This window comes from Arctopsyche grandis, chromosome 6 (genome assembly GCF_051622035.1).
Source record: "Arctopsyche grandis isolate Sample6627 chromosome 6, ASM5162203v2, whole genome shotgun sequence".
In the NCBI taxonomy this organism is placed as follows: domain Eukaryota; kingdom Metazoa; phylum Arthropoda; class Insecta; order Trichoptera; family Hydropsychidae; genus Arctopsyche; species Arctopsyche grandis.
Genome location: NC_135360.1, coordinates 8,665,425 through 8,687,027, shown reverse-complemented (window position 1 = coordinate 8,687,027; position 21,603 = coordinate 8,665,425). Strand labels below are relative to the sequence as shown.

At 33.3% G+C, this 21,603-nt stretch overlaps 2 protein-coding genes across 2 annotated transcripts in view; one reads left to right on the top strand and one right to left on the bottom strand.

Moving 5' to 3' along the window:
• Nucleotides 1-1,480: 1,480 nt before the first annotated feature.
• LOC143912887 (uncharacterized) lies at nt 1,481-11,049 on the top strand. The gene is made up of 15 exons (XM_077432336.1): nt 1,481-1,696; nt 2,898-3,029; nt 3,106-3,339; nt 3,422-3,536; nt 5,151-5,260; nt 5,328-5,495; nt 5,598-5,749; nt 5,822-5,943; nt 6,195-6,401; nt 7,056-7,187; nt 7,256-7,427; nt 9,511-9,660; nt 9,744-9,907; nt 9,978-10,802; nt 10,873-11,049. The coding sequence occupies exons 1-15, from the start codon at nt 1,535-1,537 to the stop codon at nt 10,920-10,922; spliced, it is 2,895 nt and encodes a 964-aa protein (XP_077288462.1). The 5' UTR covers nt 1,481-1,534; the 3' UTR covers nt 10,923-11,049.
• A 1,804-nt stretch (nt 11,050-12,853) lies between these two features.
• Nucleotides 12,854-21,603, bottom strand: part of LOC143913080 (uncharacterized) — a 92,011-nt gene continuing 83,261 nt past the window's right edge. Inside the window, exons 10-14 of the mRNA XM_077432624.1 lie at nt 19,885-20,343; nt 19,491-19,813; nt 14,761-14,923; nt 14,542-14,687; nt 12,854-14,462 (exon numbers count right to left, since the gene is read on the bottom strand). Coding sequence (XP_077288750.1) covers nt 14,256-14,462; nt 14,542-14,687; nt 14,761-14,923; nt 19,491-19,813; nt 19,885-20,343 — 1,298 coding nt within the window. The 3' untranslated portion in view covers nt 12,854-14,255. The remainder of the gene's footprint in view (nt 14,463-14,541; nt 14,688-14,760; nt 14,924-19,490; nt 19,814-19,884; nt 20,344-21,603) is intronic.

Below are 21,603 nucleotides of genomic sequence, written 5' to 3'. Positions count from 1 at the left end.
CGTTCGGTTGCGGACAAGGCATTAAGAAGAAGAAGAAATGAATTATATAAAATACATATATACGAAATGAAGATTTAAAAATTAAATCAATATTTTAATTGAGCAAACTCTTAATATTTAAATGAAAAGCTATAAAATCATTTATGTTAGATAATGTTTAAAGCTTATTTTATTTTATTTATTTAGCATAGCTTAGAAAGCTAATTATAATATACATAACTTACCTCTATGTAGTATTATACATAACTATGTACATCACATCCTTTTAACAAATATTTATCAAAACAGCTAGGTAATAATCTTTTATATAATTTAAATATACATATATACTAACATGCACACTTTCAAGGTTTTATTATCATTCATCCAATCCAATTCATTGAATATACATTTCATATTAGTTAATCTATTGACACTTACAATACTTCGCATAGCTCTATTTTACACTTTTTGTAACTTATCTTTAAAGCTAAATTATGTTTACACATATAATACTGTAGCGGCTCTATGACATGGTCGGGTTTCGGTCACCATCCTGCGAGCTGGGACCAACTTGGCCATGTTGCTCGCTGCTGAACTACTTCTTTCCCAACCGTCATATTAAATAGTCGTGTGTACAACACTCCGTCGTTTCATTCCCTTCAACCTCCATAATACCTTTGAAGTGTATATTTATTTATATTTTTACAGGGGCGTCATTTGGGGGGGCTGAGGTGGGCAGCCGTGATTATTCCGCAAAAAAACGATCTCGCACACGTCACTAAAATCTCGATCACGGAACATCTGGCACCCAAAAACTCCATCTATCGAAAAAATATTTTACTAACGAGACCTCGAGTGCCAGATATTCCATGTTCGCGATTTTTGTGGCAACGATTGTCGTGCGCGCGATCGCAATTTGCGCAATAATCCGTTTACCAAATAAAATACATATGTATAAACGGTCTCCGTGACGAGCCCGAATGTGAAACGCCGGAAAACGCAAATATCGAAAATCGATAAGTCGAAAGATCAAAAAAAGGGTGCATGGTAAACGGTACACACTCACTTAATTTGCGCGAGCAGGATACAACAGGAACAAGAGGAACAGGCTTTTCCTCCCGTATTAATGTGCGCGCGAAGAATTCTGGAGGAAAAGCCTGTTCCTCTTGTTCCTGTTGTATCCTGCTCGCGCAAATAAAGTGAGTATGTGCCGTTTATCATGCACCCTTTTATCTTTCGATTTAAGATCTCTCGATTTTCAATCTTTGCCTTCCGATATTTGCGTTTTCCGACGTTTCACATTCGGGCCCGTGAGGTAGACCCATGTATAAACTACATTAGCAATCAAACTTAAAATTTTCAGATATTTAACTATCGATGAAACTAAGTTTCATCAGTAACTTGCGATTATTAGGTAATTCAATTAAAATTTATTATAATAAAATCTACACAATTGAAAGAGTGCGAGGTTGCTAAAAATCGTTTTACGACCACTCGTATAAGAAAGGCATATGTAAACACTAGTTTGACAGCAGCTGTCAAATGGTACAATATGGAACAAGAATATGAGTTTTTATACGATCTGAAGTTTCCTTTGAACGTGGAAGATGTTTGTAGGACTTGTCTCATCCAGAATCAGCAAATGACTCCAATATTTATTGACGGAGAAAACGTAGGCCTGCATATGCGTTTGATGAACGCCTCCGAATTACAGGTACACCCTATTAAAATCCTCTAGAATACTCGCATACAAAACACAGCCGACATTTTTATTCTTTCTGAGCCTTCCATATATAAAATTAATCAACTTTGCAAAAGAATTTCAAATGTTTCGCCTCCTGTTTTTAAACGAAGTAGTAAGTTCATCCCAGCTTAGGATTTCTTACCCGAAATGATAAACAAAATTCATGTTTTACAAAGATTTTTTATTCAATTTTGATCACATTTACTTTGTGAACGTCATTAAAATTAACAACAGTTTCGTTAGTTACGGTCATTTATGGAACTTAGATAATTATTAAGTATTGCTATATGAGAGTTAAGTTCAATAACCATTACTATTAGTATGTTTGTATTCCATTGTCATATGTAGTTCTTAACTAGCTTAGTAAAATATTCTCAAAAAGTGTTTATAAAAAATGTGGTTTCATATGTCTTCTGAATATTATAAAACGTTGCATAAAATGCTTTCAATTGTGTGGTCACGGCGTCTTATCCCTGAAGTACATGTGCTGCTGGCCAGACCTTGGATATCTGACTCTAAGGTCGATCGTTTCCCATCAGAGTTTGCCAATTTATCTGATCTCATTTGAAACGGTTTCAACAAATTGGCAACCTTGTCCCATCTTTCGCAAAAATTCGAGTTATTCATCATCTCAATTTTCGCTGATTTAAATATATGCTGCAATTGTGTCCACAGGTTTCTCTGTGGATGCTAATCAATGTTTGTATTTGCCTTTTATAATACATACTTCTGTATAATGTTTGACCATAGATGTCATCTTTAATGTAAATAAATGGGTGTATACCATTGATGTATAATACACTAGATGGGCCTTGACGTGTGATTTTGGTCGGAGATATTGTCTTCACTACCTGAAGGGTAACTAGCGGGGAAGTTGGGAAAAAAAAGGTTTTTTTCCCTACGACGCAGCGGTACCTACCTTCCTACTGAGATAAACTGTGCATGCGCCATGTATTTTGCATGCGCCAAAAGGGAGACCAGTATAAAGCGTGAGGGCGGATCTATGTGTATGATATATCTATGGTGTATACCCATATATATAATTAATAATTCTTAATCTGTATAGCACACTCGTCGCGTTGGAGCAGTCTGTTAGACGAGTGCGCATGATTGATTGAATAAAATAAATAAATAAATTAAAATATCCATAACAATGCTTTTCATTTTTTAGTTATACCGTAATGATGGCCTTCCCGCACAGATTTGTAATGTGTGTGTTAGCAAAACAAATCAAGCTAACCAGTTTAAGCAACAAGCGAAAACGGCCGACGCCATACTCAGACAGTATTCTGAAAAGTTAATTGTACGAATGAATATCTATTGTGCTTTAATTGTATTGTAAATAATAACTGATAATCGAATGTTGATTGTTTTTTCAGATACCGAATGCAAAACCAATTATTCCAACGGTTGAGAAGCAATTTTTAGAAGGGGAATTGGTAAAGGAATCTACCATTGATTATGTTCAATATGAAATTGATAACGATGCAAACGATTTCGAATCGATTCATGATGAAAATTCAAATGATAGATATACACCGTCTCATAACATAGATTCGATTCACGATGAAGAATTAAACGATAGAATTACACCTCCAGTTGAATTTTTCAAGGTATTGTTTTTATTTTGCTTTGAACAATTGAATGGCATTTTTTAAACAAGAAATTCATTTATTTTTTATTATGTATTTTAAGGGTTCAAATTTCGATAATGAATTTATTTTTAAATGTGATGAATGTGTGTTGGAATTTGACAATGAGATTGCGTTTAACGATCACACAAAATTGCACGACAATAACATATTAGAAGGTAAAGGTATATTAAACATAATATTATACAACAAAGTTAAAAAAAATTATTTCAATACACGTTATATTTTTTCTCACTATTTAAATGTATCCACATAATCAAGTGTATTGTTTTATAATATGTAATATGTATATATGTATGTTACAGTCCAAGTGTACATTTCTTTCGAACTAGTTTCTTCATACACGAACCAATCTGGCCAGGTATTTTCAATCGTTTGTCTAATCCTCTATGAAGAAGCATCGCTAGGTCTTTAGTGCGGGAAGTGCGGTCTGCGCCGGGTGACACAATTTTTGGGGCGACACCAAATTGTTCAAATTGAAAAACGCTAATTTGACATATTCGTTGTATGATGGTCCTCGAGCGGCTACACACCTCATTGCAATTTCTGTATATATACAGCTTTCTGTATTTATACAGCTACCGTGAAATCCGTCTGCTGCAGCTGCAATTGGCTTTTGTTAGAATTCCTAAGAAATCAGTGTATGTACGCATCCCCCAAGCCGGGCCCCCAGGCTAGGATGCTTAAGCCCCCCCCCCCCTCCCCCAAAAAAAAAATTAAAATTAAAAATCATTTCATCAATACTTTTCACAATACACATTAAGGAGTAATAAGTGATAATATATTTTCACAAGTTTCAAATAAAAGTCATGGTGTAAAAATAATAGCTAAGGTATCACCGACAAGTTACTACTTAAACATAACTACGTAGTACGAAGACGAAAGACAACTTCGTAACAAATTAAAAAAAAAAAATCTCGATGCTGGGCCCCGGGGCTAAAGCCATGGCTGTGCTCCGATGCACGGGCCATGTATGTACCTAAAGATAAGAGGGGTAACTGATTCAGTTAGAAGGAGACGCAATCCAGAAACAACGTGTGAACTTAGCTTCTCTCTCGTATGTCATAACTAAAGAGCAGACCAACTTTGCGCCGTTCTTTGTTCATTGTTCACCGAGCTTTGTTCATTTATATGATGAACCTTTTTTTTATGCTCTTTAGCTTTGTAGTTTGCCCTGTTTCCTGGAAAATAGACCCAAAACGCCCTATTTCCTAGAAAAAGCACGCTTCCGGTCCTACCTCTAGTCATAACAATTGACAAATATTAATAATTAATAAAAAATATTTTTTAGGTGTAACCACCACGCACCAGGTGACACCACCCCTAGCGACGCCACTGCCTCTATGTACATCAGTGGCGGCTCGTGAGAATTTAAAGTGGGAGGGCTGCAGAGATGAATCAGCCTGTAGTTGTAGCATATTTACTATACTTGGAGGTCTGCAGCCCCGCAGACCATATGGACGAGCCGCCACTGATGTACATACATATGTATGCTTACCTGGGCTACAATATTTTCAACATTAGCGGAAAAAGGAATTATAGCAACGTTGTAATGTGATTTCCAAAGAATTTCCTTTTTAAATTCTTAAATTCATTTTGACACACAAAAAGATTTTGACTTGAAAGCACTTGAACTAAAACCAATACTTCTTGTATGAACAAACAAATTTATCCGGTTCATGAACGAACCGGAGTGATCACTTGCCCTGTAACATATACATAATTACACTTCATGGCATTTATAACTTAAGAATTTTCTTATATTTCCTTAGGACGTCTTTCGAAGAAAAGTTGTATGGAAAAAATTAAGATAATTACAAAAAGTGAAGTTCAAGAAAAAAAGCAAAAAAAAATCAAGACAAACAGCAAAAAAATAGATAGAGTATAAATCAAAAACTATGTATTTACATATATAATTTTTCTTTTATAAATCGCAATAATAATTTCAGGAATCACCCAAACTTGATATTGTTAGCGAAGATACTTGTCATGTATGCTCGGACGTGTTTCTATCACACTCCAAGTTTTTGAAACATATGAAAAATAAACATAAAATTCGTAAGCCATTCGTCTGTGATAATTGTGGACGTTCATTCACCAACAAAATTTCTTTAGGGGTCAGTAAATGTGCATCAATCCAGCCGTGGATTTTACTTTTTACATTATATTATATATAATAGAACTTGAATATTGATTTGATTAAATCTTTTACTGCTTAGATTCACATCCGAGTGAAGCACACACGCGAACGCATATTTAAGTGCACGCAGTGTGTTAAGCGGTTTGTTGAAAAACGTGATCTGAACAGACATATGTCGGTTCATGTATCCGAATTCATTTGTGCTGTCTGCGGCAAAACTTTCAGCTTCAAGTATTGTATATTTTATTAATAAATTTGAATCGAAACTATGTATATTATGATTGATATCAATTCTAATTTCAGGCAATCGCTCAATACTCACATGAATATTCATAACAGAAATGGAAAGCATCCTTGTGCAGAGTGCAAATTATCATTTCTCGATGAATATCAACTTATACGACACGCCAAACTTTCACACACTGGTACTAATATTTACAACAGTGTTTATTTAGACAGTTTCATACAAATTTAACATCACCGTTTATGAATCTTCTTCATTTATTTCTATAATCCTTTTCTATCCTCTCCAGCGAGGATCTAGAACCCACTGGAGAAATATTCTTCCTTTCATTACTGAGCCAACTGTAAAATTCAAATCATGATGAAGCAACTATGTATGTACGTACGTTTAAAATCAAGTATTTACTATAAAATATGTATGTATATGTTCAAGGGGAGAAACATGAATGTGTACATTGCCACAAAGTATTCCCGCATAAGATACGTCTGCGTCAACATATGTTGTGTCATAAGAACATCGAAGATAGGACTTTACAGTGTCGGCACTGTCCGAAGAAATTCAACTATCGTCACCATTTGAAAAACCATGAGAGAACACATACAGGATCGAAACCTTTCCTTTGCAGTAAATGCGGAAAAGGTTTACACCCAACTAAAATTTGATACTTTCTTAACCCTTTGAGTGTTGACGTCTTTTCTGTTGAAAGCCCGCCACGCTGAAAATTTCGCCAACATTTCCAACTAGAATTATTTAGAAATCCAATAGAAAGCAGGTATAAAAATTGTAGCTAATCCAAACAAACCCTAGTAACTACCACCGAGTATTTCGAGTTTTGTAAAGGTGTGTTTAGACTCTCTAATATATCTTGCAACAATATAAAATAAACTAAAGAAGTCTATTAATGAATGTATTTTTATAAAACTAGTTCCATCTTCTTCATTGTTGTTAAAATGTAATGCTCACAATCTAAATGCCAAGCCACAATTTAAAATACTCAGCAGTTAGGGATTTCCATCGAGAAATTCAACTATGGTTTCAGAAATTACGGTGTGAACCAGTCTTTATAAACATTGACTCGGATTACACGACCATTTTTCAATGCTACCTGGAAAGGCTTAGCGGGTAGTATTCTTATTTATTTCCTACATACTCAAAATGCAACGCCTGTCGGCGTATTTCAGGCTCATGGACTTGTTGGCAAAACGCCGATCGGCGTTGGTCAGCATTCAAAGGGTTAATATAATTACATATATACATGTGTACATGTGTCTATAAAATTTATTTCAACGCTAGGTTTTGCCCAATCGTATAACCTAACGCTTCATCAGAGGCAACACGAAGAAATTTTGCCGTATCCATGTAATATCTGTGAAAAAAGTTTCGCACATCCTCAACGACTACAACGACATTTGAACATACACACCGGTTATGAATTTTTCAATGTGTATAATCATATTCTTCGGTCGGTGATACTAATTGTTATATGATTGCAGGTCAGAAACCATTCATGTGTAGCATCTGTGGAAAACGTTACAATGATATTACCACGTTGAAAAAGCATCTGGTGACGCACGATGAAATCACTGCCAATGTTATACCACCGACTATAAACGAACAAGGGGAGGTTGACATTGATGAGCTCTGTAGAGTCAGACCGGTGTGCGAGTATGTGCATTTACACTTTTGCATAATGAAACTATTCAAAACTGAAACCTTTGTAGATAAAATTAAAATCTGTATAATATGGAATTCAACCTTTCATTGTACACTGCTAGATAAAAGGCTTTGCAATCCTAATCTATTCATGCCTATATATATACAGTGCCGGCCTTACACCCAATGGCGCCTTCGGGCAATTTTTTCTAAACACCCTTAGAAAAAAATTATAAAAAAACTGGATTACCATCCTCCTTTTTCCCAACCTTGGGACCTTGCTACAGTTTCAGGCAGTGTCAGCAAAAAGATATAATTCTTGTAAATTGTGCCGTTTTATAAAATTTAATACAATGAGTGGATTGATTTTACCTTGAACTTTATTTGAAAGAAAGGAAGAAATTGATAAGTTCATTGCTAATAATATCAGATTTTGAACTCGGCTTTTTCCAGTAGATTGCTTGAATAGAATTTGCCGAGTACAAATGTAGGATCTTTGGCGCTCTAATTTTAATTTGAAAACGTTTATGGCGCATCGAGCGGCGCCCTAACTTGTTTGGCGCCCTAGGGCACCGCCCAACTCAACCCCCCCCCCTAAAACCGGCACTGTATATACATATATATACTCAATCGTGTGCTGTTTTCACATAAATATTTTCTTGAGATATTCTGACTATTACGAATCCGTCAAAAAAATTAAAGTTTATGAGTGTTCTTCGTAACTCGTCTATCGAACACACAGTCTTTTTAAGCTTTGCATTGATATCAATAATATGGTGCCAGAGTTGAGCCCGACCGTGAAAGTGGAAATTGTATTTAAGACTTCTTCTTCCTCGCTTGCTTAATGCTGTGTGTCATGATCATTGGTGTTATCTTGAATATGATTCAAGACAATGCTTTCTATCAGTGGTATGCGGTGAAGTTCTCTATCTTTTTGAACAGGCTGTTCCCCTTGTATCCTGTTCGCGCATATTAAGTAAGGCTGTACGACAAAAAGAGAAAGAATTTTACCGCACGCCACTGCTTTCTATACATATATATTTTGTGTCTGAGTGTTTGAAAGGGATGCGGTGCATCCGCTCTAAAATCGCCAGACAAATTGAACGACAGATTAACGGACGGCTGCTTTAAATGCAATTCTCGTTTTCTCGAATGATAGATTGCACACCAGATGACGGGTAACCTTTCAATGTACGCAGATGCAATTATTAAAATTGAGTTGGATCTTTCAGGCGATTTTAATAAGGCAAGATTCGATAAGTTCCGAATCTTGCCTTATTAAACTCGCCAGAAAGATCCAACTGAATTTTAATAATTGCATCTGTGCACATCGAAAGGTTACTCGTCATCTGATGTGCAATCTATCATTCGAGAAAACGAGAATTACGTTTAAAGCTGCCGTTCTGTTAATCTGTCGTTCGTTTGTCTGGCGATTTTAGAGCGGATGCACCAAACCCGTTTGAAAGTGCCCAAAGTGACAGCAGCATCGCGCATGCGCAAAGCCCACTCTTATGCCCACACTATGCCGCATCTCTTTCCATGACATACGATTCCAATGGGAGAAAGAGAGACAGAGCCAGAGAAATGTAATCTTAATAGAAGTGGCTTTAGGTGTTCTTTTGTTGTCAAGTGACATTCTGTCCAGAGACAGATCTAAATAATTTTAGCATCAGTCGTATTTGACGCTTGGTGCTCGACGTATGTCCGATAAAAACTTCTCTGTTTGTTTATATTACTCGCAAGATGGGCAAACATCGGTAAAAAAAATATATTCAAAAACACAAAATAAACAACATGGGATACATTTTTATAAGTAAATTGATTCGATTGTATTCCGTGCGATGTAGCGTATTTATAGAGACGTACCGCGTAAAATTGACAACAATTATTTATTCGTAAGGGCCCCTCTATTCTTATTACATCTCTATGGGCAGAGCATGGTCAACAGCACATGCACGCATTACGCTATTATTATATACTATTAGATACATATATATTTAGATGTAGATTTCAGTGTTAATCATCGTGAGGTAAAAACATTACTTGTCTCACAAAGTGCTACACATATTTGCCATTTACTTTTGTCGTTTTTTAGGATATGTCACATAATGTTTAAATCGATGGCACGTTTCAAAACGCATATGAAAATTCACAATTCCAAGTACGTGTGCGATTTGTGCAATAAAGCCTTCATGTTGGAGAGTATTTTCGAAGCGCATCTAAAAACGCACAATCTAAACCAAAAGTATAACCTTATTTGCTACATACATACATACATATAATCAACTTCATGTAACGCGATCTGTTTATGATCATTTTCACTTACAGATGGCACAGTTGTGCTGAATGTGGAATGAAATTTACTGGCTTGGAAGAATTGACAACTCATTCTGATAAAGCACATTCGACACAGCGATCCTTCAAATGCTCATATTGTCCTCAAACATTCAGCCGCAGCGAAGATATTGACTTTCATCTTAGAAAACATTCAGGTTATATGCGCATTCAGGCTATGTATTAAGTATTATATACTAATATATAATTTTTAATTGAAATTTTTAGGTGAAAAACCATACATGTGCTATATATGCCATAAAACTTTTGCAATAGCGACAGATTTAGCCTCTCATATACGTAATCACCTTGGTGAAAAATGCCATGCATGTAAAGTTTGCTCAAACACCTTCACCACACCTTCAGCTCTAGCAGAACACGTCAGCAGGCATATAACCAATGATAAGGATGTCGAAAATGAACCGTGCAATATGCCTCTATGTACATTAGAAACCTCAATATTAGATAATCCTACTAGCGCAAGAGTACCAGATGATACTGATGAGTATTCACAATCAGATTCAAACATGTTAATCCTCGACGAAGGTGATGATGTTGGCGCTTTAGATTCGTACGAGGAGTTGACTGGCTACGTCAGTCAACGTCAGAGTCAGATAGATAATAATATTGAGTCGATTATGGCCAGAGACGTGCCAGGAAGTGGCGTAAATAATTCTCACAATTTAAAAATCGCAATTTTCAATTCAGACGGCACAATTGCGCTGGTGGATAAAGATTTGAATCAAAGGTTAGACGAGAATAACAAACTTGCCGTGCCGAAAACTACAGACGGTAAGATTGTCGTTCAGAGTATGAGAATCGTTGATGGTAATGCTTTCAAAATGAACTCTATGGGTGAAAACTCTCACGTTTTGGATATCATCGGTGACGAATCGAGTTTGAAGCTGCCGAATTACAGTGAAAGTGATATCCGTTTTAATTTTTCCAAGACGATAGGAGCATCTAGGAGTGCTGATTTTAATGCACGAACACGACCAATGCCCAATGACGGCATGATCATCAATGAAAGGTTGAGATTCCAACCAAAGAAAAGTATGCAACTGTTTTTTAATAATTTGAAATTATTTTTGTTTGTATAAAAATGATTTCATTGTCATTTCAGCTTCCACCTCAGAAGAGATTTGGTCTGGGTATTTTCAAAGCATGGAATGACATCATTCGAATATTTCGATGTCTGAAAATGTAAAAATGTGAATCATTCACCTGTCCCTTTTATTGTTTATTTATTGAGGTAATGTATTTACATAACCTAATTAACGTAATAAAAATTACACTGAGCAACAAAAAAAAAACCGAGCGGAGACTTATATTTTTACTAAATTTGATCCATTCAATTCGAATATGACAATGTTTTTATTGTTTTCCTCTTGTTTATGAAATACTAGTTGTTTTACCCGGCTTCGCTCAGTATTTGTAATATAAACAGCTAAAATATAGTTCATTTGTTTTTTTATTAAATTAATTTGTTAAAATATAATATCACTGTTCGACACGAATAATGGTTCAGAGACAAGATGTGTAACTTTTCTTATAGATCTATGCCCAGTAAACACGAATCTGGTAATAAAAAATGTTGATTGGCTCGAGGTTCGGAGATATGTGTTTTTTAAATCGCGCGATTTTTCTATATCTTCGTGTTGTTCGGCATGTCTCAAAATCTGTCAATTTTCTGTTCATAATGAATATTGGAATCTATAGTCGGGTATTTTATCTTTCATTTGTAGTACTTTTCAGCTTTCAAATCTCTCTAAGTAGTCGTTCAGTTCAAATCAAAAGTCAAAAGTACGTATTTTCACTTGGGATTTTTTCCCACTGTTAATACTATTTTATATTGAGTATTTTCTATTGAAACATGTTTATTGGGATAGTGTTCTGGCCACACTATTTTTTGTTTTCGTTTAATAGAGTGAATTGGAAGTGTGCTGAATTTTAAATCGATAAAATTTTGTTTACGAAGTTCCCAACCAAAGATACTTACATACAAAGTCTATTTCGAAATTATATATTAGATGTATGAGCGTTTAAAAAATGCGCAATTTTTATAGATTTTTTGGCTTTTGTAGTCATTCACCCAAAAACTAGGATTGCTGTGCCAAAAGTAAATATTGAAATCAAAAGTTGGACGTTTTTCTTATTGATCGTAATATTTGTTGGTTTTAAATATTTATAATTAATAATCTAGCGAATTTTAAAAGTCAAATTTATTTTTTTCTTACATATTTTTTCCGTAATATTATGAACTTATGTCGCTTATTTTTAACTTGACCACGTTTATAATGTAAACTAAATTATTTTACTATTTAAACGTACTAATTCGAGCGGTAAGCGAATTAAATTGAGTTAAATAATGCGGGTGTTTACGACCGTATAGATGATGCAAGAATGAGATGAAGAATGGAGAGCGCATCACTCCATCTCAGTCGCTCATGCTCACTAACCTAGAACATTTCATATTGTAATTTAAAATCATTTACCGCTCGAATTAGTACATGCAGATAAAATTAAAATAAAATATTAAGATTGAAAACCAACCCTTGTAAACGTAGTGAAATATAAAACTGGTCCAATAAATGCATGATAGCTCGAAAAAAAATTTTTACTTAAAATTCACTATATAATTAATTATTCGTATTTTAAAACAATAAAAATCACAATCAATAGAAATAAACACCTTACTATTGATTCCAATACTCACCTTTGGTACAGCAATACTAGATTCTGAGTTAATGACTGATAAACGAGAAGAAACCGACAAAAAACATTGTGATATTCGAATTCAATTGGTCAAACTTAGTAAAGGTTAGTAAAAAAAGTGTTTTTTTTTTTGTTAGTGTTATTACTGAAGCTCCCTTTGTGATATTATTTTTAAATATGTTAGATCTCAATTGTTATCATATTCATAGTGTGTATTATTGGATGTGGATTGATTAGTTAATGATAGAAATGACTGAACTGATTTTGGATGTAAATATATGTTCAATTTACTCTCTGAAATATGTGTTTATATAAATTATATAAAATATATATGTAATTAAAATAAGTTATTTATTCGATTAAAAAAAAGAAACGCATTGAGTAATTTTAAATAAAATTTAATGTACATTAAAACAAAACTAATATAAAATATTGGCTGTATTGAAAATGTATCCAACATGCACGAAAATCCTATCACAAATATTCATAATCGTAGATTATACACTAAAGAGGAAAAGATAATATATAATATATAGTAAAATATAACTTAATTTATTTTATATAAACTTAACTATTGGCACAAATATATTTTTGTGACTAGTAAATATTATGCGGATTACAGTTTGTATTCGATGCACACGTTTAACATAAATAATGTATTTTACTATTATTATTTGCAATTGAACAACCTTCATAATCAACAGATATAACAATTTAATCGTATATACTTGGTAATACATATATACGTAACTATATTTAAATTAAATTAAAAGAAAATGTTTATTCAAATCGCAGAGTAATACTTTAACAACGTCTGAAAGTTAAACCGTCAAAATTGAGTACCAGAAGATATTTTTGGTATATGCCATAACTAATTTTATTGCAGCAGCTTCACATTAGACCAACAGTATTATTTATTTACGCATAAGAAAAAATAATTTATATTGCTTATATATAAATACATTTACATCTATAATTTCATACATGTTTATTAGTAAAGAAGTAAATGTATAAAAAATATTGTAATCGTTTATAATTGTATATATGTTTATAATTGTTGTGAATTATTATTCATTATTATGAATTTGAAATACATCGTCAAAAATGAAATATTTAAGACAATTTTACTGACATTTGTGTATAAAAAAATTTGTTTTGAAATACTTTTTTGTATTGGCGATTTTCAAAGACATTGATAACTTAACTTAGATATACAGCTCATCCGTTTGCGCAAGGCCTTAATTTTGCTTTAACAATCAAAATAACGTAAGCATCTGTACATGACTATTTACAATACACTAGACATCTTATCAAAAATAGTGGAAGATACGTTCAAAGAAAAGAAATAAAATACATATTATACATATAAAACATACGAAATTTGCATCCTAAAAACATTTTACACAACAGACTTTACAATTCGTATTGATCGTACGCGTGTAAACAATTATGAAATTTGATTGTACAAATTTGTTCCCAATCATCGTCAAAAACTTGCTTTTTATACATTCGAGTGAGGTCATTTTACGGTTACAAATCTAGTTAACACTTTAATCATTATCATTTTCATAATGATTTTTACACATTTAAAAATCACAAATATTGATGTTATTATAATCTTTATATTGTTTTAACACAACCAGAGTAATCTACGTTTACTTTCAATATAATACGTGTGATTATATCACAATATATAACATTTATATATATATACTTAAACAGTTTTCTTTGCGTAGTATACAATTTACATTATTTTCATCAATTAAATATCTTCAGTTATGCATTATAATGTTATATTCTGTAATAATTGGAATTGGTCCCGCTGTGATGTAAGCCGACGTTGTTCGTCAGCCACTTGTGAATGGGAGCGTACGTCAACGATGCAAAAATGCCAGGGTGATGACTTCTGCCACAGTTGCTATGGTAACTCAATAAACCGTGCAATTCCCACGAGCTGGTCGAGTCGTTGAAACACATCAACGGAGCCCCCTCGTCATTCTGCAACACACAACAAAATCAACGATAGAGCTTCAACGTAATCACACAATATATAATTCAGATTTCAACGAAGACTTACATAGCAAGGGGATTTTTCAGCATCCGTATATCCAGCGCATATGTGCTGCTCTCCGATCAGACCGTTGTAATGCTTCGTGGAGTTACATTCGCTTTGGTTCAGCGTCGGCAACGGCAAGTGATGCAAAAATTGTTCGGCCGTTGCAACTGAAACGCATACAAAAAATTGACATTGAATATAAGCAAATTAAATCGATGTTTCAAATCGTGTTGCACTTACAATTAGTTTGATGCACTCCCCAGCCGGCTATGGCGCACAGTTGCCGAGGTTCAAACGAAGCATCCGCCAGACATATCGCACTGACGGTGCTATTGAACTCCAGCAGCTGCTTCAGCTCTACCATCACGAGATCTCCATTGTAGAGCACTTGATTATATTTCACCTAGAAATCAAATATCACACAATAAATTCACATTCAACAAAAAACCTGAAATTATATACGTTGCAGTCGAAGTGTATTTTCAGTTATAACTGGCGTACGGGTCATTCATATTCAAATATAAATCAACTAGTAAATTATATATCTAAAAACGCAAATACACTTTCAACAATGTACGCCAGTTGTAATATAAGAGTTGAGTTTTGAAGGCTCTGCTGTTTTTACGAATGCTTCAGAATTCAATAATGCGTTAATATTTGCTAGGTATGAGTATCGTATTACGATAACTCTTAGAATGTGTTCAAAACAAAAATGTGACTTTCCAACTCAATTTACTAGTACAAGTGACGTTTCAACGAAAACCTAACTTTTCAAACTAACCTGGTACCAACTTATAATTGAACTGTATTTTCAGTTGTAATTTATTTTGACCAGTTGGAATGTAATTATCCATATGAATCAACTTACGTGGGTTAGAATGAATATATTCTAAATAGTCAAAATATATTACAACTATAATGGCAGTTTGTACCAGATTAGATGGAATATATACCAACTTGTCAAAATATATTACAACTTGAAGATACACTTCAACTGTAACATATAAATTATATGAACATAGCTTTGCACAAAGCAATATATTTAATAAAAAAAAATTCCCTTGAAAATGATAGAAGTGGGGGGTTTCTATTGACTTAATTACCATGGCAATAAAACTAGTAAATATAGTAAGAAATGATTTCCTCATATATATATATTTTATTTTATTTTTTATTTTATTTATTTTATTTTATTTTATTTTATTTTACGGTCAAGAAAAAATTGACCATTTTACATGTTGGAAATAGAGAAAGAAAAAGAAAAAAAATTAAAATGAAATATAAAAGAAAAATACACATACATTCATATACTACAAAATAAATTACATTATATTAAAAAAATATTTAAATAAAATAGATTTCATGTTATATTTACTAACAATGAATAAATCGACCATGGATAATTCGTTTCCAACTCTGTGCAGTCTCAACATAGCTGAGTTCAATGAGTAATTAGTGGTAAACCTGGGCATATCAAAAAGATGGTTACATCTAATTGATCTACCCGGCACATGGAAGCACACTAAACTCACCAAGTCAGAGCATTTAATAGTGCCATTAAGAAGACCACACAGAACTGAAATATCGTTAATTTTCCTTCTGTCATATAATTTTAGCAAATTAAGTTTCCTATAAATAATAACGTTACTGACATAGTGATTATGACTTTTAAAAAATTTAAATTTGATGAATCTAGTGAACTTTATTTGCACTGACTCTATTATGTTAATTTGTTTCATTAAATAAGGAGACCAAATGGTAGAATTGTACTCTAATTGGTTTCTAACCAGAGTGGTGTATAAAATTTTAATCGTATTTACATTTTTGAAGTGAGTACTATTTCTTATTAAGAAACCAAGTGTTTTGATGGCATTTTTTGTGATAAAATTTATATGAGAATTAAAAGTTAATTTGTCGTCAAAAATAACTCCTAGATCTTTAATTAGCGATGATGATGGTAATGATTCATTATTTATATGATAATTATAAATAATTTTGTTATTTGACCTACTGAACCTGACAACAGAACACTTCTTAATGTTTAAATATAATTTATTAAAAGAACACCAATCGTTTAATGAGTTTAAATTAGTTTGTAAAGTAGCACAATCGTTAGTGTCTTTTATACATTTAAATATTTTTAAATCGTCTGCAAATAAGAGCACTTTAACATCATTAAATATATTTATAATATCATTTATAAAAATATTGAATAGGACTGGTCCCATGTGAGATCCTTGGGGAACGCCACTAGTTGGATTAAAGGAGTAAGATTTAGAATGGCCGATTTTAACTAATAATGATCTATTGGACAAATAGCTCCGAAACCAGTTTAGTAATACACCGCTGATTCCGATACTGTTTAGTTTATATAATAAAATCTCAATATCAACTTTGTCAAATGCTTTACTGAAATCAGTGTAAATTGAGTCAACTTGCAATTTAACAGATAAGGCACTAGAAATAAAATTTTCATATAATAATAAATTGGATAAGGTAGATCTACCAGAAGTAAAACCATGTTGTTGTGGAATAATAATGTTATTAATGAAAGGAATAAATTCGTCTAATACTAAACTTTCAAAAAGTTTTGGAATAGTTGATAGTTGACAGATGGCTCTATAGTTCATTACATTATGTTTATCCCCATTTTTATGGAGAGGCATTAAATAGCCAGACTTCCAAGAATTGGGAAATATACCAGTGGAAATAGATTGATTAAAGAGATTAAAAAGAGGATAAGTTAATACATTGGCACAATTCTTGATAAAAATTGGGGGTATGTTGTCAGGACCCGCAGATTTAGATATATCTAAGGCATTTATTTTGTTAATTAATTTTTGAATAGATATATTTATAGAATGTAAAGGTGAAATCAGGACATTATTATTTACAATGCTATAATTAGAATTATTGTTGTTGTTTTTGACATAGATCGATTTGAAAAAATCAGCAAAAAGATTGACTGAATCATTAGTATTGTCAACAAATTTACCGTTAAGTTGAATGTTTTCTGGTATATATGTTTTATTGTTGTTTAATTCTTTAGTAAATGACCAAAAATATTTGGAATTTGAATCAATGAATGATTCTGTTTTTTTAATATAAAGTTTAAAACATTTGGATATATGTAGTTTACACAAAGCTCTTAGTTTTTTGAATTCAATATATATGTGTGTAGAGTTATAAATTTTGAATAATTTGTGCACACTTTTTTTTTTATGTATTAGGTTTTTTAATTCGGGACTAAACCATTTTGGAAAAAAATGCAACTTATTTTTATATTGAGGAACATGGTTGTATATACAAGAGATTAATAATTCATTCAGCATAATGACTTTTGATTCAAAGTTAATGTTATCGTTTAAGAACGACCAATTAGTGACATTTAATTGGTTCATGATTTCGTTATAATCGGCTCTGTGAAAATCAAAAATATTTTGCTGAATTAAAGGTAGATTAGTAGATTTATTTAAAGTAATAATAATATCTAGGGGTGGATGATGGCCATCCACTGGAGATAGAACATCATGAGATTTCATAACGTTAGTGTTTTTGAAATTGGAAAAAACTAAATCTAAGACACGATCATTCAAGTTGGAAATAGTATTAAATTGTTTAAGACCTAAATTTAAAGATAAATTTATAATTTCTTGATGAATTGGAGAATTTTCATTCATTTCAAGGTTTTGCCAGTCCAAATTTGGTAGATTAAAATCACCAGTTATTAAGAATTTTGAATCAGGATATTTTAATCTGATTGTTTCAATATTATTTATAAAATTATTATATACACTAATGTCAGAGGATGGAGGGATGTAAACACAACCGAATATGCACTTTACATTGAAAATTTTGGTTGATATAAATATTTGTTCGATGGAATTGTTTGTGTTGATGATGACAGATGATGAATGAACTTTTTTAATAAGAATTGCCACGCCACCGCCTCGAGTCTTCGTACTGGTGTTTATGTTTCTATCATATCTATACATATTGTATGTATGAAAGTTTAGTTCGGAGTCATTTATAAGGTTGTTTAGCCACGTTTCTGTTAATAATATGATGTCATATGCGGAAGCAGCTATAGCATTTTTAAGGAATTGTATTTTAGATATAATGCTTCGAACATTTTGGTAATATATTGTTAGTTTTTTGTACTATTTTTATTTATTATTTTAGGCACTCCATTAAAATATTTTATTATTAAGTCACTTTCACCTTTGTCTTTTCTGGTATTCATTTCGATCCACAAATTGTTTATATGTAGTCTTTGCATGTACGTTAGGTCATTTTTTATTTTAATTCCTAATTTGGGTCCTTTTCTAAGTAATGATATTGCTGTTTGCTGTACATCGAGTTTAACTTTTAGGGGCCTTGGCTTCGTACCTTGTTTTAATCCGATTCTATGAGCGGTGAATTTGTGGTTAGGTAGCTCGGCTTTTGACAATAAATTTTCGATTACATTATTGTCGTCATTATTACCTGTTTCAGTAATGTCAAATATGATAACATTGTTTTTTCTATTTTTTCTTTCTTCCATTTCACTAACAAGTTCCAATGTCGATTCAATCGTGGTGGGTGTATCTTTAGACATATAAATTTTGGTAGCTGACAGCTCTCCTTCCAGCATTGCAATATTACAGGACATTTCGCCTACAGTTTGCGAGATATCAGAGGTGAAAGGCATCAATTTGGCCATTTGGTCCTTGCTAAATCTATTGACAGGGTCCATGAGGACTTGGACCATACTCTCTAATATTTTGGAGACGCTTTGCACGTACTTGGCCATTTTATATTTTATTTAGTAACAATGAAGAAGTAGCAAAAACACACTTTGGCGACACGACCGAACGCGACAACGAACACACTAATATGTATAAAAAAATGTTTTAAATGAATCCTAATTGCAAAACTATATCCAAATTATAAAATAAGTGAAAGTAAGAAGAGGTTAGTAATAAACTTACACTGCTATAAGGAACTATCCTCTTGACTTCAACCATGTTAGTATCTGAGCTATTCATCACGTCGACAAACGCTTGCCCGACGTAGACAACCCAATCTTCTCCGGACACGGTCGAACTGAAGTCGTTGACTTCTTTCGGGATGGAATCGACGATGCAACTATAGCTGGCCACTAATCTCCTCGGAGAGAGTATGCTGGCCGTGCATTTGGCGTGGGTTATTTTATTATACAGCAGAGCTATGCTCGGCCAATGTCCGGTATTGGCTTGTGTGCCTCCGATGATGCGACCAGACACCACTCCGGAAGGCGAATGTGAGCCGCATTCTAAAAGATACATCAAAAATCAAAACAAATCAAATTACACAAACTAAATCAATCAAATCAATAGCACTTACCAAACTGTTGACAATTGAGTGTCACTATTGACTTGGATTGACATTCTTCAACCGTCTCAAACTGCTGCAGCACGTTGCTGTCGACTATTGCATATTCGCTCATTTTCATAAACTTATTCACATCGTTCACTTCCACGTGCTCCGTGTGTATCGCTCCGTAGTAGCCCAACTCTTGGCACATGATGTTTGAATAGTGCTCCGACCAGTTGTCCGAGCATACTGGTTTCCAGTTAGCGCCGTTCTTCCTGATCCTGAGGACGCTGTCGATTTGTGTCGAGTCACTGGCCACTTCGATGGAAGAATTTTTGGGTGGTTTGTTTTTGTCTTCGGTTGAATTCTTCAGCGAAAAACAGTTCCACTCGTCGGACAGGTCCGGACAGTTTTCGGTGCCGTCGCATACTTGTGAATGTGAGATGCAGCCACCTCCAGTCTGACATTTGAATTGATCTGGGGCACATTCTGAAATAGCAATTACATTATTACATACAATAATCTGATTATAAAAGGCTTTCATATTGTTACTTTTGAAACCCAAATTATATATCCACATAAAAATAGAGACTAGAAAAATTGTATATAAGATAATCATCAATTTTCTCTACTCTTATTTTTTCATCTAATTCTTTTTTTTAATAATTAAGATGCTGTTTAATGATACTTTGGCTACCCCGACGTACTGGCTGTAAAACCATCGGTTGGCCAGTTCTTCGCCGGTAGGCAATCAATTCCTTCCCAGCTGTCGAAATAAATAGTTGTGCATTACCAGCACAGTCGTCTCATTCGCCCTACCCCCATAATACCAAGAGACAAACTAGTTATTGAAGTATCATCGATAACTTCACTACCCATCATATCATATTTATTAGGTCACTCTCAACATAATTACAGCATAATAGCCACAGCGTAGTGCACTGGTAGAACAATTGCAGTAGAGAGGTCGTCCTGACCAAATACACTGGTGGCGAGATCGTGTGGTTATTAAAACACAGATCAACCGTCTCCTATTAGAATTTTCTGTTTTTTCTAGCTTAATTGTTGTGACCATAGAAGTAGAATGCATAGAATCGCTCTCAGCCTCCAAAAATGTTGCTACAAAAACTCTGCGCGGCAGAGTTTGTTCATTGTTTACTCATTGTTTGCTAAACTTCGTCTCTCTCTCTCTTGTCTCTCTTCTGACTTTCCGTCTCTCTCTTCGATGGCTCGCTTTTAGCCGATACTTTTGTTAACAATGACCATTCTATGCATTCTACTTGTGTTTATGACAGATCCAAGAAATCGGTATCCTCTCCCTCAGTTTCTGGCAAATTCGAGCTATTAGCATCTCAAATTTGTTGAATCTTATAAAAAAATGCTACCTTCATAATGTTTCTCACAAATTTTCCGTGTATCAAAAAATGTGTTGATTGTCTTTATTATATTGTACAAAATAAACTAACCACATATGTACATCGCCTTGGATAGTTCCTGTCGCGGCACATATGTTGTATGTACATATATATGTAATAAAAATAATAAACTTATAATCAAACCTATAACTTAATTTTCTATATCTGTGATTATATTCTAAGTACAATCACTGAGAGTGATAATGGTCATCAATCTGATCACAGATTGGTAAAATTGAACTAGCGGGCTACTGGAGCAGTACTTGTATACATACATAGTTATCTATGAATATTATGTTTTATTCCAAACTAAACAATTAATAGCAATTTGAAT

What these genes read in the sequence shown, in the direction of transcription:
- LOC143912887 (XM_077432336.1), top strand. Translation starts at nt 1,535, where the DNA reads ATGGAACAAGAATATGAGTTTTTATACGATCTGAAGTTTCCTTTGAAC. An exon ending in CTCCAGTTGAATTTTTCAAG is followed by an intron (nt 3,340 to 3,421) that starts GTATTGTTTTTA and finishes ATGTATTTTAAG; the next exon opens with GGTTCAAATTTCGATAATGA. An exon ending in ACGCACAATCTAAACCAAAA is followed by an intron (nt 9,661 to 9,743) that starts GTATAACCTTAT and finishes TTTCACTTACAG; the next exon opens with ATGGCACAGTTGTGCTGAAT.